This window comes from Sprattus sprattus, assembly GCF_963457725.1.
Source record: "Sprattus sprattus genome assembly, chromosome: 16".
NCBI lineage: Eukaryota > Metazoa > Chordata > Actinopteri > Clupeiformes > Clupeidae > Sprattus > Sprattus sprattus.
Window position 1 is genome coordinate 28,246,796 of NC_137914.1, and position 16,015 is coordinate 28,262,810.

A 16,015-nucleotide genomic window follows, 5' to 3' on the forward strand; every position below is an offset into this window, starting at 1 on the left:
AATGATTTCATCCAATCAATTGTTTCACAGGAAGGAACACCTTGCCCCTTTCCTACCCAGCCACCCTGTGGTGCCCATGCAGGCCGGTGATGCGCTGAGCTCTCTGGGGACCATCAGTGCTGCCCCCTGGGGTTCAAGTGCTATATTGCCCATCTCATGGGCTTATATCAAGGTAAACTTGTCATAATTTTTTATTGGACATTACCGAATAGGTCGCATTGTTTGAGGTCTTATTTCTGAAGAGCGTCATTCTTTGTGGTCATTGTGTAGATTTTCAATGATTTTCGATTAGTGTCTAAGGTCTTAATTCTAACCAATAATATGGTAGTCTTATGACATGGAAACAAACGCACAGTTTCAGACAGAGCGTACATTTAATGCAGAATACTTCAAGTAAATTTTACGATGAAAAACAAAAAATACACTTATACTCAATTACATTAGGCTACAAACATCTCATTAGTTTTTATTAGGGCTGGGCAACGATTACAATTTTTAATCGCGATTAATCGCATGATTTCCCTGATTAATCGCATTTCTATGCACAAAATCCAATAATCAATTCAAAAGTAGTGTATAGCGCACTTTTATTTTAAATGTTCTGCCATATGAACAAAAGTACCACAACATTTGTTGTGCAAAAACTTATCAGCATTTTTATATAGTAGCAGTTTAATAAAATAAATACTTTGTGTAATTCTCAACTTAACCTTTCAGAACGTAGCGTCACACCGGTGTGACAGCAGCCAATTTTCCGCAAAGACGTACCGACACACGGGTGTGACAGAATGTGCAACAGGAGCGTTCCAAAAGCCGCGTAACAATAAGCCTGTGTGTGGGTTACTAACTTCGCTAACGTGAGCTAACATTGTACATTCAGCCATCTTCATCCATTATGCCTCTTAAAATCGTCTTGTCAGTATCATTTTGTTTACTATATGTAGACTTACTATATTTGTGTGGTCCACGTCCAATGGTACATGACAAAGTTACAACGTAGCTTTGGGAAGACATGATCTCCGGTACAACACAAGCACAACAAGTGTTTTTATATTCATGAAACTTGTATTAATCCCCGTAGGGAAATAATGGTAAATTAAATAGGCTATACATAACTGAAAATAACATGTATGGTACATTACTCAATGTTCAGCCAAACATCAATTCCAACGACAGCTCGATATGAAAACCAGCATCGCAGCGGGAATATACCGTTTGAAATGCTTCACGAGCTGACTAGCTTAGAGGCATACACTCCTCAGGACACGCATAATTGTAGTCTCATCATTGATGCACACAAACTGCGCAGACACCTTTTCATATTATAATCACTTGTCACTGACATCATATTTGCGCACTATCAGCGCATCCACAACATGCAACAGTTTGAAAAAAATAACGACACACCGATACCCGCATCGCATTCATTCATTTATTACAGAAAAACAAGTAGCGTAAACGTAAACTCACAAAACTAAATAAACATGACAAGAAATGTTGAAAGGAGGCAACAGCTCACTGATGATAAAATTTGGGACATCTTCACCAGCTGAAACACACAGAAATACCAGTCTGTTAGTGTAATGGCCAAAATGTAAAGACACATACATGCATAAACCTACGGTACAAACACTGTTCATAGATAAGTTGATGTCTCAACAGTCAATGACAACCTGTTCATGAGTGTATGTGTGTCCGTGTGTGCTTGTGTTTGTTTGTGTGTGTGTGTGTGTCCATGAGCACATAAAAGTAATTGGCCTCTTTTAAAAATAAATGTTTCTGGTTTCTTGAAATATTCAAATAGTTTGCTATAGAGTTGTACACACTTTTTGTCATTTAACCTAACTTTTACTCAAAATCACTGTTCGACAGTTATCATGTTCCCAAAATCTACACTAAACTGCCTTCTATTTGATATTGACTACATTAACGTCGCAAAGTAATACACTGATATGTGGTATCTGTGCACAAAAATAAGGTAATTTCACCTCAACTTCCCGTTTGCCTCATCTGACTAGCTCTGGATTTGCGCAAAAAAATAATTGGCTATTGTTGAATCGACTGAATTAGACGTTCACTTTCTGGAGTATATTTCCACGTTATTTTCACATCTAGCTAGCTCTATTGGCCTACAGTTCGACATCGATTGAATTCACATTTGTATTGTTTTGCATTCACGCAATTGCATTGCATTGTGGGTAAAATGGGTACCATTCTCATATTGGAGTACCAGATTATGTAGGTATCTTACCCAATGAGCAGGCGCCGGGTGAATGTGGGTGCAATTGTGTATGAATTGTGATATTGTCTTCACGAGGGCCACCAAGACACACTGGTGCTGTCCTTGCAACAGCAACAATATGTTGGTAATCTCACCCGATTGGACAGGGATCAACCATTCAACACAAAGGCAGATCAATTAAGTTGATAATCCACAAATCAGTCTCATTAAATATATCAGTCTCATAAAATATATTATACTATCAATTTGGAACTCTGATTAATAATTAAATTAATAACTACAAACACAGTTACCTTATTAATAGTATGGTTGAAGGTCATTGGAGTTCTGAATAGAAGAGGTTGACAACGTCCATTCTTGTGTAACATTAAATAAACCAGCGTATATAAATCAAAGTATTTATTACACAATGATAAAGAAATAACACACAATATGTAATCTAGCTAAATGTACCTAACTAATTAATTGAAGAAGTATATGTATGTGTAAGGGAGAGGGAGTGTGCGTGTGCGAGCGAGCGAGCTTGTAAGCTCAGAGTTGCGCTGTTAGGAGCGCGCCTGAAACTATGTGTGTGTGTGTGTGTGTGTGTTCCTTTGTCCTGACCACGTAGTTCCGCGTGCATGTGTGTGCAATCGTGAACATACATGTGTGGTGATGAAAAAGGACGAGCCTTTCTGCAGCGGGAAGTTCGATTTTGAGCTTCGCGTGTGTGGCTATATGAAGGCCAATGTATTTGTTATCGTATGTTATTTAAGATGCCATATTAGAAGAGGGAAGTGGTCAGTAACGCATGCAAGTCCCGATGTATATGAGAAGCAATCCTAACGTTAACCCTTAGATGGTGTGGCGAAGCCAACTACCAACTAACAATGAAAGTATATAACAGTTATGTTCGGTAAACAAAACAGATACAATACATGAACAATGGCATATGTAAACAGTCCTATGCTTAGCCAGGTTGTGAATAGCTAAATGCCCAGTCAATGTCAGTTTACCAGTCCTTTGGGGAAAGTTGTGCTGACGTAGATGAGGATGTCCGGAGATGGAGAAAGTTGTCCTTTTTGTGAAGTCTTTGTTTCACTGCAGTTCAGTTCCGAGGAGTTGATCGCTCGGAATGTTGCAGTTTCCGCGAGGTCTCTGTTGTGCTTTGTTCCCGTTGCAGAGTTAGCTAGTTAGCAGGTCTAATGTTAGCTGCTTTGCTAAAATACTTTGTCTTAGTTAGCGGGCAGTGTTTGGCTAACAAAGAGAGTAGGCCTTCACCAGATGACGGTGGAAGGACTGATGCTCCTTAGCCGACGCCAGGAGATAGAGAGATGTGAGCTGGCCAACGCCAGAGTAGAGAGAGCGCAAAGAGAGTGAATGTATCATTTCAACGCAGTTTATAGTGAGAAAGTGCGTCACGTTTTTTAACACCTTGTTTTCAGCCAATTGCTGTCTCAGTACTGAAATGCAGATAACAATTTAGGTGATAAGGGAATTGTGGGTAATGAAGTCTTTTGTGGGGACTAGGTACCGACAGCATTTACACATCACATCACATCACATCACCTCATATTCCGCTAACTAGCTCTATTGACCTACAAATGGTTTGACATCGATTTTTATAGCCTAATTTACAACTCTGATGTTTTCTGGATATCATAAAGAAAGAAATTATAAGGTCACTTACCCTTTGTTGAATCCATGTGAGGAAAGGAAATAGTCGTTGACAATCATCAACTGTTGGGCCAGGTGATGACATTCACGTGAGACTGGCTGGTAACTACTGCCACGACGTTATCATCGCTACAAACGTGCAGGCACCTGTCGGCCTATGGTGTTACGATGACGTCACACGGTTGACAAAGAAGCACTTGCTGATTAGTCTGAAATTTGTTCAATATTTTTAATGAATAGCCTACACTTCTGATAAAAACGTCTAGATAGCATATCAGATCAGGAAAACTCTGCATAATAATTTCCTTGAAGCCTTAACAATGACTGTAGAATGTTCCCGTAGAACATTCTGTAGAACATTTCGTGAATCAGCCAGAAAAAAAAACTCACCCACTGCAGTAGGTTGGAAAAAAAAAAAACTACGTTCTGAAAGGTTAAACAATGTTGTCAAAACAAATACAAAACTGAAGCTTATTGCCACTGCCAGGGCATTGATGTTTAGAGTGTGGTGAAGCACCAGAAAGTTGTGTTGACAATATTACAACTCAATTCCATGTACTTGATGGCTGGTTTCCCTGTAATGTAACTAACCAGCCTGGTTATGACGTTGTTTCTGCCATAGCCATCTGACGTTTGTAGCTCGCTACAACTCCCCATGCTAGCTAGCACGTTAAAATTAGTTAGCTTAACTTATCGGGAGCCGGGAGGACGGGATATCATTGCACAACAAGCTCAAAATCATATTTTTGATGGTTGATTTTCTTGTCATCCTGATGCGATCTTAATGATAGATCCAGTAGGGTGACAGGCTAGGATAGCCAGCTGCTTAGCTGCTGCTAGCATCATTCAGAGACAACAAACTTATAGATTCTAGCTAAACAGCTGACCGGTTAACGCCCACTGACGTTAACCGTTGCTGGAGGTGATGCACAGGCAATGAATCGCCACATTATTTCGAGAAGTTTATCTGTTACGTGTGGTCAACTTTTAATTTTTTCCGCGGCTGTATATACTTGAAGAGACCACTTCAAAATGATCAGTTTCTCTGGTTTTACTATTTATTGGTATGTGTTAAAGTAAAATGTACATATTTGTTTTATTCTATAACCTACTGGCAACATTCCTACCAAATTTCAAATAAAAATATTGTCATTTAGATCATTTATTTGCAGAAAAATTACAATTGGTCAAAATAGCAAAAAAGATGCAGTGTCTTCAGATCTCGAATAATGCAAAGAAAACAAGCTCATATTCATTTTTAAACTACACAATACTAAGGCTTTAACTTAGGAAGAGTTCAGAAATCAATATTTGGTGGAATAACCTTGATTTTAAAATCACAACTTTCATGTGTCTTGGCATGCTCTCCACCAGTCTTTCACATTGCCGTTGGGTGACTTTATGCTACTCCTGGCGCAAGAATTCAAGCAGCTCGGCTTCTTTTCATGGCTTGTGACCATCCATCTTCCTCTTGATCACATTTCAGAGTTTTTTTATGGGATTCAGGTCTCGAAATTGGGCTGGCCATGACAGGGTCCTGATCTGGTGGTACTCCATCCACACCTTTACTGGCCTGGCTGTGTGGCATGGAGCATTGCCCTGCTGGAAAAAACACTTCTCAGAGTTGGGGAACATTGTCAGAGCAAAAGGAAGCAAGTTTTTCTTCCGGGACAACGTTGTACTTTGCCTGGCTGAGGTTTGTAAAAGACCATAAGGATTGAACCAAAGCGGACTGGAGGTTCTTCTAAGTTCATCTTCTCTGATGAGTCCAATTTCACAGTAGGTGCAAGACTCTGTGGCTTGTAGGCCTCTCCAGGTCTCCGTCTAACCATCAGACGACCATGTGTTGGGCAAAGCTGAAAATTGGACTCATCAGAGAAGACTAACTTAGAAGAACCTCCAGTCCGCTTTGGTTCAATCCTTATGGTCTTTTACAAACCTCAGCCAGGCAAAGCTTTCCATCCAGACGCAAATTTAGCTAATCGGAATCTGTAAGTGGTTTCCAGATAGAGAGATATATATATATATATATATATATATATATATATATTAGTTGATGTCTCTTATTTCACGAAGCAGTGAGTTAGCTGTCTTTCAATGTCTCTTGTCGAATTATCTCACATGTTTATGGTGGTATGTGTTTAAAAGTTTTAACTTAGGCTATGTGTAATGTTCCTAACTTATTATTTCACCTTAATGTTCTTGAGATTCGTTTCTGGCGTGTAATTATACAGGCTTACTCTGATAAGAGTCGTTAACAGTCGTTAAGCAACTTGGGCCATGGTTGCCACTAGTGGGGATCGAACCGGTGACTTTCAGGTTTTTTAAATCAGTGAATCAGTGACTGGGTAGGTTATAGAATAGAACAAAAATGTACATTTTACTTTAACACATACCAATAAATAGTAAAACCAGAGAAACTGATCATTTTGAAGTGGTCTCTTAATTTTTTCCGCGGCTGTATGTCTGTGCCCTTCTCCAGGTTTAATATCCGCCCATTCTTTTCTTTTCCGGTTGCGCAGCAGTCAAAATAAAAGCCTATTGGCAACAGACTTTTACAATAATAAAATAAATAATAAAACCTGCGTTAATGCGCGATAAAATAATTGTCGGCGTTAATTACTTGATGAATTAACGCTAGATTAACGCGTTAACTTGCCCAGCCCTAGTTTTTATATTTAATGACTTTTCTTAACAAACGCACAGCTTCTAGCCTACAGCTTCGACTGCTTTTGCTACAGCACTGGATCCAGAAATGTTAAACTAGCTAATGTTGAAAAAGGTTAAGATCTTATTGGCTAAATGTTAATGTTATAAGCCTAGTTGTAGCGACCATATGCCACGTTCTGTGTTATTTGTTTATGTTTCTGTCTTTAATACCAATTAAATGTGGCCAAAAAGTGTCCCTTCCCTGCGCTCTACTTGATGACGTTCTATTCCTCTGTAATCAGATGATGGGTGCCAGGGGTCTGATGCATGCTACCGAGGTGGCTATCCTTAATGCTAACTACATGGCTAAGAGATTGGAGAACCATTACAAGGTGCTATTCAGGGGATCCCAAGGTAAACCAGAGACGTTCTGCCTTAACCCATTTTATGAAGTGTGGAACACAAAAATGTTCACCCTTTGTAAAAAATAATGACTGACTTTTATTTTTACTTTCAGGTTTTGTAGCCCATGAATTCATTTTGGATATTCGACCATTCAAAAAGACAGCCAATATTGAGGCTGTGGATGTGGCAAAGAGACTGCAAGATTACGGTATGAGCACCCTGGAATTTCAATCATTTAACAATTCTCAAGTTGTCGTCATGCATTTCAGCAGTAACTCTGGCATTCAGCCTACTGTCCTTCCCTTGCAGCACACTTACCTTTGCCCTTTATAATAGTGATAAGATTTAAAGCAGACTGATACCATTTTCATAGTGATAAGATATAAAGCAGACTGATACCATTTTTAACCCTGTGAACTCTGTAACACAGATTAATAGATAAAGTCTTGTTTTTTAATAGTTGACATCAGAGCCAAGTTGACCTAGTCAATGAACTAGGACTTGATTGGGCATGAAATCGATTGCCTGAAGATTACATTAATTTAGTGATACGTTTGTAGTGTTAAGGTAGAAATATCTGCATTCATGTAGAATTTGATCCAGGTTTTTGCCAACTCAAGAGAATGAATGATTTTAAGAGTCTCCAGTCTTAATTACTACTTGTTTTATTTCTGCTCCTATGCAAGTCCTCTCCTGCTGCACTGAGTCTCTAAGCAAGATACTGCACAGGACTGATCCACTATCAGAGTCAATATTGCTTGCATCAGCTCATCTGTGTGCCTGTATGACGCAGCAAGCTCTTATTGCAGTTTGACCAATGTGCGCACTGTGGTCTGGAAATAACTCTTTACCAAATAGAAAAGTAGCCAGCGTCCATTCTGGTCAGAAAAAGCTCCGGTTCCTGTCGATGGAATGAATACTATGGAGACAGCCAGCCACATCAGAGCTCTTGACCCAAAGTAACCCCTTTGTCTTCCATTACATTGTCATCTTCTTGCCTTGCTGCTTCGTTACAATAGGGCTTGAAATTACTGATGAACAAAGGATTAGGATTTGGCTTTAGCAACAGTCAAACCAAGAGAACCTGACTGGCTCTCTAGAGAGGTGATGGGCAGTGAGTGTCCTTGTTTAACAATTATTATAGAGAATTAGGCTAACATGTCTTAGTATGTCTACAGGATTCGATTAACATGTCTTCGTATGTCCACAGGATGAGATGTCTTTGTATGTCCAGAGGATTAATTAACATGTCTTTATGTCCACAGAATTAGATTAACACGTCTTCGTATGTCCACAGGATTAGACTAACACGTCTTCGTATGTCCACAGGATTCCACGCTCCAACCATGTCATGGCCCGTGGCTGGCACTCTGATGATTGAACCCACGGAATCTGAGGATAAGGCGGAGATGGATCGTTTCTGTGATGCCTTGATGGCCATAAGGCAGGAGATAGCAGACATAGAAGAGGGCAGAATGGACTTGCGTGTCAACCCACTCAAGGTCAAAGCAGACAAACATTTTGAAACAATGTGTTTAAAGAAGGGGTCGACTGATCAGGCTTTTTATTTATTTTCGTTGTAAAAAGAAATGGGCTCCGGCAACATTCATTCTTTGAATGCACTGCACTTGCTAATCTCTTCTTTGAATCCATCTAAAGCAGCTTGGAAAAAAGGCAGGGAGATAAGAAAATATTTTTTTGCCTGGACAAGTTGCTTTTAAAATGTATAAGCCTTCAATTCTTCCTTCAGAATAATCTGTAATGTCAAATCTGGTATTAGATGAGCTGCATTTCATACTTTCATTATAAAAAAATTAGTGCTGTCAGTTTAACGCGTTATTAACGGCGTTAACGCGAACCCATTTTAACGCCGTTAAACGCCGGGCTACCTTCATCCTTGTTTCCAGCACATCAGACAACGGCTGCGTTCAGATGCTTCTGGGTCATTTAATTCAGTTAGTAACATTCCAAAGTGGCAGCCTTGATGATAGCTAGTCCGATTCTATAAATGCTCAGGAAAAGTGCTTCAATGCTTCCTTTCTTCTCTCTATTGGCATAGGGTGTTCTGGACCATCCTTTACAAGAGGTCATACTAAAGGCAATACTGTCCCACAAGTTATTGCAGCTAAAACATTTTGAGACCCATGTCAGCATGTCTACCATCCCATAATTACACAGCCTCGTGTTAGTGCAGTGATATTCTCTTGGCATTGCTGTTGTGTTGTCCTAAGTCTCATGCGTCGGGATAGTACATGCATTGCTTGTAAAGTGTGTTTGTTTGTTTAGTTTAATCAGGAATTTAGATACAAATATGTATACCGATGACTGACTGGTACCAATTTCTTATTAACATCGGCCCTGATTTAATTAACAACCAGCCAGGTCGACACCTTGTTTAAAGCCTTTTACCCCAAGGTTACATACAAACTTCCGCTTCATATTTTTAAAAGGTTGATGAAAATACTAAAGAAAGCATTCACATTTTCAGATTTCAAATATTCTGTATTTAAGGTTTTTTGAAATGCAGACGTGTCACGCTTTCCATCTATTCTACAGATGTCTCCACATTCCCTCGCTGTATTAGCATCAAGCACATGGGACCGACCCTACTCCAGAGAATTAGCTGCTTTCCCCATTGTAAGTATATATTCCGCTAGAGGTTAGCATGATCAACGGTGACGAAATTCTGTTTGTTATTGTTACAATGCACGGGTTGGATCCCTTAATTAACTAAAGTCAACATCTACGTTATTTACAGTCATTTGTGAAACCGGAAACCAAGTTTTGGCCATCAATCTCCAGGATCGATGACATCTATGGCGACCAACATTTAGTCTGCACCTGCCCACCAATGGATGTCTATGAGTCCCCTTATGAGCAGGCGGCCTCATCTTAGTCATTTGAGTGGTCACACAGCCACCCAATGTCTTTTCTGAATATATTTTTATAAGTGTTTTGAGCCGTCTCCATGTTCTACTTTTGATAAAGTGAACTTGAAAAGAAAACAACTTTTAAACATTTAAGTTTTACTGTGTGTGTGTGTATATATATATATATGTATGGATGGTTATCCCCCCCCATTCTCTCCCAAGTCAAAGATGTTTAATATACATTTAATGCACTGTCACAATAGTTTATATTTTTAGATGTTTTTTAATCTTTAAGTAATTTTTAGCTTCCTATGACCTGCTGTAGAAATAAAAAGCAAACCCTGAAAAATGATAACAGCACCCATGAATTTTGTTGTTTGTAGGAAAATGTACCTTACAAAACCTTGCCTTAAAGTACCACAGAGAAGTTGTCCTACTTTTGTCCTTTGAGACTAGTTCCTATAAAGAATGTATTTCTCTCAATACAGTTGAAATGTTAGCTCATTTGATCAAATATAATTATGACATTAATTGTACTGTATCGTAGTATAAAATGTGACCATGTTTTTAATTCAATTGCAGTATAGACACCCATTGTGTTTCTTTGTCCTCATTTCCTTGTTCTGCCATTGGAATCTATGGCAGTATGGTAAAAAGTTGTGAAATTTGGCACAATTAATAGGGGCCTGAATTTCACCATGGTACATGTCTGTGCCTCGAGGAGACTATCACCACCAATGGGTCAAAGTTGGGAGTTCAATTATACTCTATTTTCAAAAACAAGGTACTGTTGGATTCCTTGAATTAAGCAGGATTCACCCTATGATGTCAATTTCTGCCATATTGGATTTTTTTAAAAGTTTTTTTCCAGTCTTCACTGAAATTGGAGCAGATGATTTACTGACTCAACCAACAAAAAGTTATCATATGGATTTTTGATTTTTGAGCGGTCGTAAGTCGCAGCCACTCAAAAACCGTGGCAAAGCCACCGAACAGGAGGTAAGGGTCATGTCTTAGCAAAGCTTTGATGTATATTTTGAGGATCCAAGAAATAATTTTATCATTTTACCAATAGATGCAATAATCAAGAATATGTTTTGGCTAATGTCTGTCGATATGTTTGCCTTAAAAAAATGTATTCTTGTGTCTCAAGACATGGCAACATGTCATGGAAATCTTAAAAAGGGTTTGAAAATAAGAAATGTACAGGCCACAAATTTTGTACAGTTTTCACCAAACTTCCTTCAGATGATCTTCAGACCAGGCCTCACAAGTGTTATGGATTTTAGATTATTTTAAACCGTTTGCGTGTTATAGTTTTCAGTGGCCACAAACCTTTTTTGAATCTTAACCAAATGTGGCACAGATCATCTTCAAACAAACCCAAGAAAAGTTATCACACATTTTATTTATAAAACCATCCATCCATTTCAGCCTGTTTGAATTAATGTATTGAGATGGGGGAAATATACTGACGCAAAAGTGGCATACATGATTATATCCTAGAAGAACTCGGCAATAATAACATGAGAGTAAAAGGAACGTAGCAAAAAAAAAGGTTTTTACTTAAATCAAATCTAAGCATACCCTTACAACCTCAACCCTTAAAACCTCAATATTCCCCACAGGGAAGCAAAGTTTCCATGGCAACGCTGGGCTGCTTGGCTCCGTCATCACTGCTTGATTTAATGGTGCACCAAGAAGAGCATTTATCTTGGAATCATAACTCATGTATTATCAAAAGCATAGTGTACGTGTAGTGCAGATCAGCATAGTGTACATGTAGTGCAGATCAGCATAGTGTATGTGTAGTGCAGATCAGCATAGTGTATGTGTAGTGCAAAATGGCAGAAAAGGGAGCTGAGGAAGAAATGTGCTGCACCCAGCCCCAGTTGCTGCAGGACCAGAGCAAGCAGAGAAGAGACTGTGCTCACATCAGGACCTGTTTTAAAGTGACCCGCCAATCGATTGCCATCTAGCCACATTGGCCAGAGCAGACGGCTCCCCCTGCAGCCCGGAGGGAGAGGGACAGCTCAAAGTCTTCCTATTACCAGGGTTTGAGTGAGGGAGACCGTGCACGGCCAAGCCAGGCATGACAGTGTTCATATATATCAACAATGAGGAGGAGACTCCAACGAAGTCATCTCCTGGAAGTTAAGGTGTTGTGTTCAGTATGGCAATTCCTTTCTCTCTCTGCAGTTTATTTGTCATATTATTAATGTACACAACTAATTTTCTTTGGGTCTCTCCTCTTGTTTCTTCATTAAATTGGAAATAACTATTCCCAAAAACAAAATTAGTCCAAGATTTCTATTTGAAGCAAATTTTTTCCAGCAGTCCTCTGATTTGTTGATATCAAGTGAAGAGATCTATGTGATGAAACAACAAAACATATTTTTCAGACATTTCCCAGGAAGGAACGAAAGCTAAAAGGTTAAACAAATAGAATGCACATTCAGTCTACAAAGGATTAAAGCACTTAAACAAATTAAACAAAGATTAAAGATTGGGGTCACTTTATCTTAAATATCTTCAAGTGTAGAAAATGTCAAATAACACAGCAGTCAGTTTGAACTAAGTTTGTTTATGAAGCTGTTCAAGCTGAATTATTTGCAGAACTTGCGTTGTCAGTTATCAGCTTAGCGTGTTCCTAATTTTTGCGCAGACGAATGCACATGAAATTATAATAGAGCACTCTCTTATCACAAACTATGTTCCATCAACAATTTTCTTAAGGAGGAAGGCAGAAGATGAAGTGTTGAGTATTAGATCTACCTATGAACATGTTTTATTCACTCAACACACCTGGCGTGTCAGATGGAGGCCCACAGTTGAGACGGCTGCATAATAGGGAAGAGTCTGCTGAGCATTGAGTCCAGCCAGGATGAGGCCTGCCACCATGGCAACAGAGAAGCCAGAGAGCCATGGTTTAGTCTGCTCTCCAAACCTCAGAGCTGTAGACTTGACGCCCACTCTAATATCGTCTTCTTTATCCTGAAAAACCCAACATGTTATGTGAAAGTGCAGTCTTTTATGCCTACATCTAAAAGTTGCCCAGAGTTCTGTCTAGGTTTTGTCTACGATTTTGCCTTACAGGAAACAAATATCAGTATTACCTGGTGAGCATAAATGGTGTCATAGATCAGTGTCCACATCACACCTGAAAAATAGAGCGGCAAACAGATGGACCAATCACACGATCCCATCACTGCCGACCATCCTAGCAATGCTCCCCAATTGAAGGTAAGACCTGAAATAAAACAACTTGGTCATGGCTAAGTACAACACCTGTAATAGGTTATTGCTGGAACTTCATTATGTTGATGATGATTTTCCTACCCAGCATGAGTTGTGGCCAGTATGTTATACGCTTCATGGTCGGGTATGTGACCACTAAAATCAGTGAAGCAGCTCCAAGGAATATACTGTTACAAAAGAAATCTTGATCATCTGTCTGAAATAACTGAATATGACATAACCAGTATGTATTCTACTTCCAGAACACCATGCAGCAGTCTTGTTCATGTGAGGTCACCTGTAGTAGTTCAGGCAGAGAAGCACACAGAGGGCCAGGCTGAGCTGACCGCCCAGGAACTGGAGAGCCTTGAAGCGGGAGATTTCACCGGATGCAATGGGACGGGTCGCAGTTCGAACCACCTTCAAAAGAGAGTTTGGAATGAATGAAACACACTTTTGGCAGATCATCCATCTAGAAACACAAAACAACACCTCAATGGAGACTGGATGAACTGGACGAGCTTGTCATTGTTTTGTTTACAGAAATAAACACAATGGGCCTACACAAGAATCACAGACACTCCTCTTCTGCCAGTGGACTTGGCATTGTTTGAACAACAGGACATCCTTCATTCTTCTAGATCTTTAATGGAATCTGGAGCATTGTTTTTAAAGTACCACCAGAAGAGAGGAATATTGGTGCTCCCACAGGCACAATGGAATGTGATTTCAGCTTCAAAAGGCGGCAAACATTTGGAGTTCATCCAGCCTAATCCACCCCTACTAACTGGCTAAGAAAGCAGTGGCGGACCGCCAGGGCTGTCTGAAGGCCCAACAAGATGAAAAAAGTCATAAATAATAATTTAGTTCAAATTAAATGTTAATTTTCTATCTGTGTCTCCCCATTTTCTACCAGAGGCGATTATACAGGGGGGCAGCTGCCACCCCTGTCAGGGAGCTTGCCACTCCCGAAGTTTATAATTTGTGTGGATAAAAGCACCAATAAATCAGAAGTGTGCATAGGGCATATACAGATGTCCAATGTTTAAAAACTCTCCGTGCCGTAGCTTTTGTTAGGTAGCCGTGGTTAGTTTAAATCCAGGTGACAGGTATCCAATAGCCAGTTTGTGATTGGCTCCAAGGATCCTTACAATGCTGAAATGAACTTCTGTAGCAAGTTTGCCAGACCCACTTCTGAGGCAAAATCAAATTGGCTGGAAGAAGAGGGGCGGGACTTCCCAGACAAGATACCCATGCCTTTTACCGTCATTGGAACTTACAGTTAGGAGAACGGCAGTATTTTTTAACCTGCGGCAATAAGCCCCGATAGGCTCATAATGTAATTATCAGTCTTGGAAACTGTAGAGAACGACCTGTTTCTCCAGTCATAAGTTTACTTTACATTACAAGACATTAGTCGACCGAAAAACAAATGACTGTAGAAGCCATTTTCTGGTTTCTTCACATTTAATGGGGTAAACAGACACAGGTCTGTCTCTGTAGGGATCCACTCAATCAAAGAGGGTGGAGCTTAACCCAGCATACCTTAATAGTTGTTGAGTCAGCACTCTAGGCTTTTACTAAAGATCAGAGATTGGCCCACCTGATTACAATCAGCTCCATCAGCCATCAGATTTCTGCATGGGCACTATCATGGGCACTAACTTAACAGTGAAAGTCTGGGAGGGAATAGATTGTGCTATGTTTACCTTTCTGTCAAAGTCTTTATCCCACATATCATTGATGGTGCAGCCAGCCCCTCTCATGAGCAATGCTCCAGTTCCAAACAGTGCTAGCATGCTCATGTCTGGAAGGTGACCAGGATCTGCAGCCAGCCCTATACTCCATGTGCAGGGCAAGAAGAGGAGCCATGTTCCTGGGGGACATGAAAAACAACCAGTCTGTAATAATGTCACTTCTGTGTTGATACAGCATCAGTTCAGACATGCCTTTGTCCTTTATTCTTTTATACTGCTATGACACAAAGAAGTGTGCAATGTCTGAATAAGAGCATTATATGCATACATACAATTGAATTTAGGTTCCATTTCATAAAGTACATTAGTAAAACGTGTGTGTTTATTGGAAGAAGCATACATTTTGTTGTACAGGAACCCTTAAGATGGAACATAGGGGCTAAAGAGTAAAGTGAACATTGGGCTGTCAGAGAGAACAGAACTTCTACCTTGAATGTGAAACCTGAAAAGTAGGCATTATCTGAACCCCCACATAGTGACCACACACTTTTATAGAATTTAAAATGTATGTTTAGACTGTGACCCAACCCAGGTAACAACTCCAAATGGTACTGCACCAGATTATGGCAATGTCACCAATCTGAGAACATATGAAAAGTTACAGGTCAACCGAAGATACTATGCCAGTTCTATCAATGCAGTGTGAAGATTACACACTGTAGCGTTTAGCTTCCCTCGCTTGCCTTAACAGTCATTATAATGATTAGCTATTTCTGTTCTTGTCGACCACTAGTTTTTAATAATATAGATAAGACCCTATTCTGTCACAGAAAAATTCCAGTGTCAGTTTCTTCCTAAATACTAGTATGTGTGGTGTGTGCACGCATGTCAGTGTGATATCACTGCACAGTTTACACACTCACCAATGGGTTTGTCAAGTCGCATTAAACGAAGATATGGTTTCATATATAATGGAGCCGAGTTCACAATAGCCGCAGCAGACAGACTGGACAGCCTTTTACGAATAGTTATCAGCTTTATTCCAGACAGAGAACGAGTCCATACACTATGAGCATGGAAGTCAGTCTGTTTATGACATGGTACCCGTTGGAGAGGAGTTGCCAGGCTTGTTTCTCTGTTCCTGTGAGTTGGGTATGTGCATGTGTAGAAGGCTCTGAAAGGTATCTTCCACCTGCAGTGTAATGCGTGTTTTAGGATGGCCGTCATACTGTGTGTAGATTTTCAAACACCGTATCTTT

At 39.8% G+C, this 16,015-nt stretch overlaps 2 protein-coding genes across 2 annotated transcripts in view; one reads left to right on the forward strand and one right to left on the reverse strand.

The window, feature by feature from the left end:
- The window catches only part of gldc (glycine dehydrogenase (decarboxylating)), a gene marked incomplete at both ends in the record, with an annotated part of 31,976 nt that extends 22,128 nt beyond the window's left edge, over positions 1–9,848 (forward strand). Inside the window, 5 exons of the mRNA XM_080853878.1 lie at positions 31–172; positions 6,850–6,961; positions 7,065–7,160; positions 8,282–8,454; positions 9,711–9,848. Coding sequence (XP_080710004.1) covers positions 31–172; positions 6,850–6,961; positions 7,065–7,160; positions 8,282–8,454; positions 9,711–9,848 — 661 coding nt within the window. The remainder of the gene's footprint in view (positions 1–30; positions 173–6,849; positions 6,962–7,064; positions 7,161–8,281; positions 8,455–9,710) is intronic.
- A 1,492-nt stretch (positions 9,849–11,340) lies between these two features.
- On the reverse strand, positions 11,341–16,015 carry coq2 (coenzyme Q2 4-hydroxybenzoate polyprenyltransferase). Its single transcript, XM_080853683.1, has 7 exons — positions 15,680–16,015; positions 14,769–14,935; positions 13,358–13,479; positions 13,162–13,247; positions 12,939–13,072; positions 12,628–12,816; positions 11,341–12,191 (listed from the first exon to the last, which is right to left on the reverse strand). The coding sequence occupies exons 1-7, from the start codon at positions 15,981–15,983 to the stop codon at positions 12,051–12,053; spliced, it is 1,143 nt and encodes a 380-aa protein (XP_080709809.1). The 5' UTR covers positions 15,984–16,015; the 3' UTR covers positions 11,341–12,050.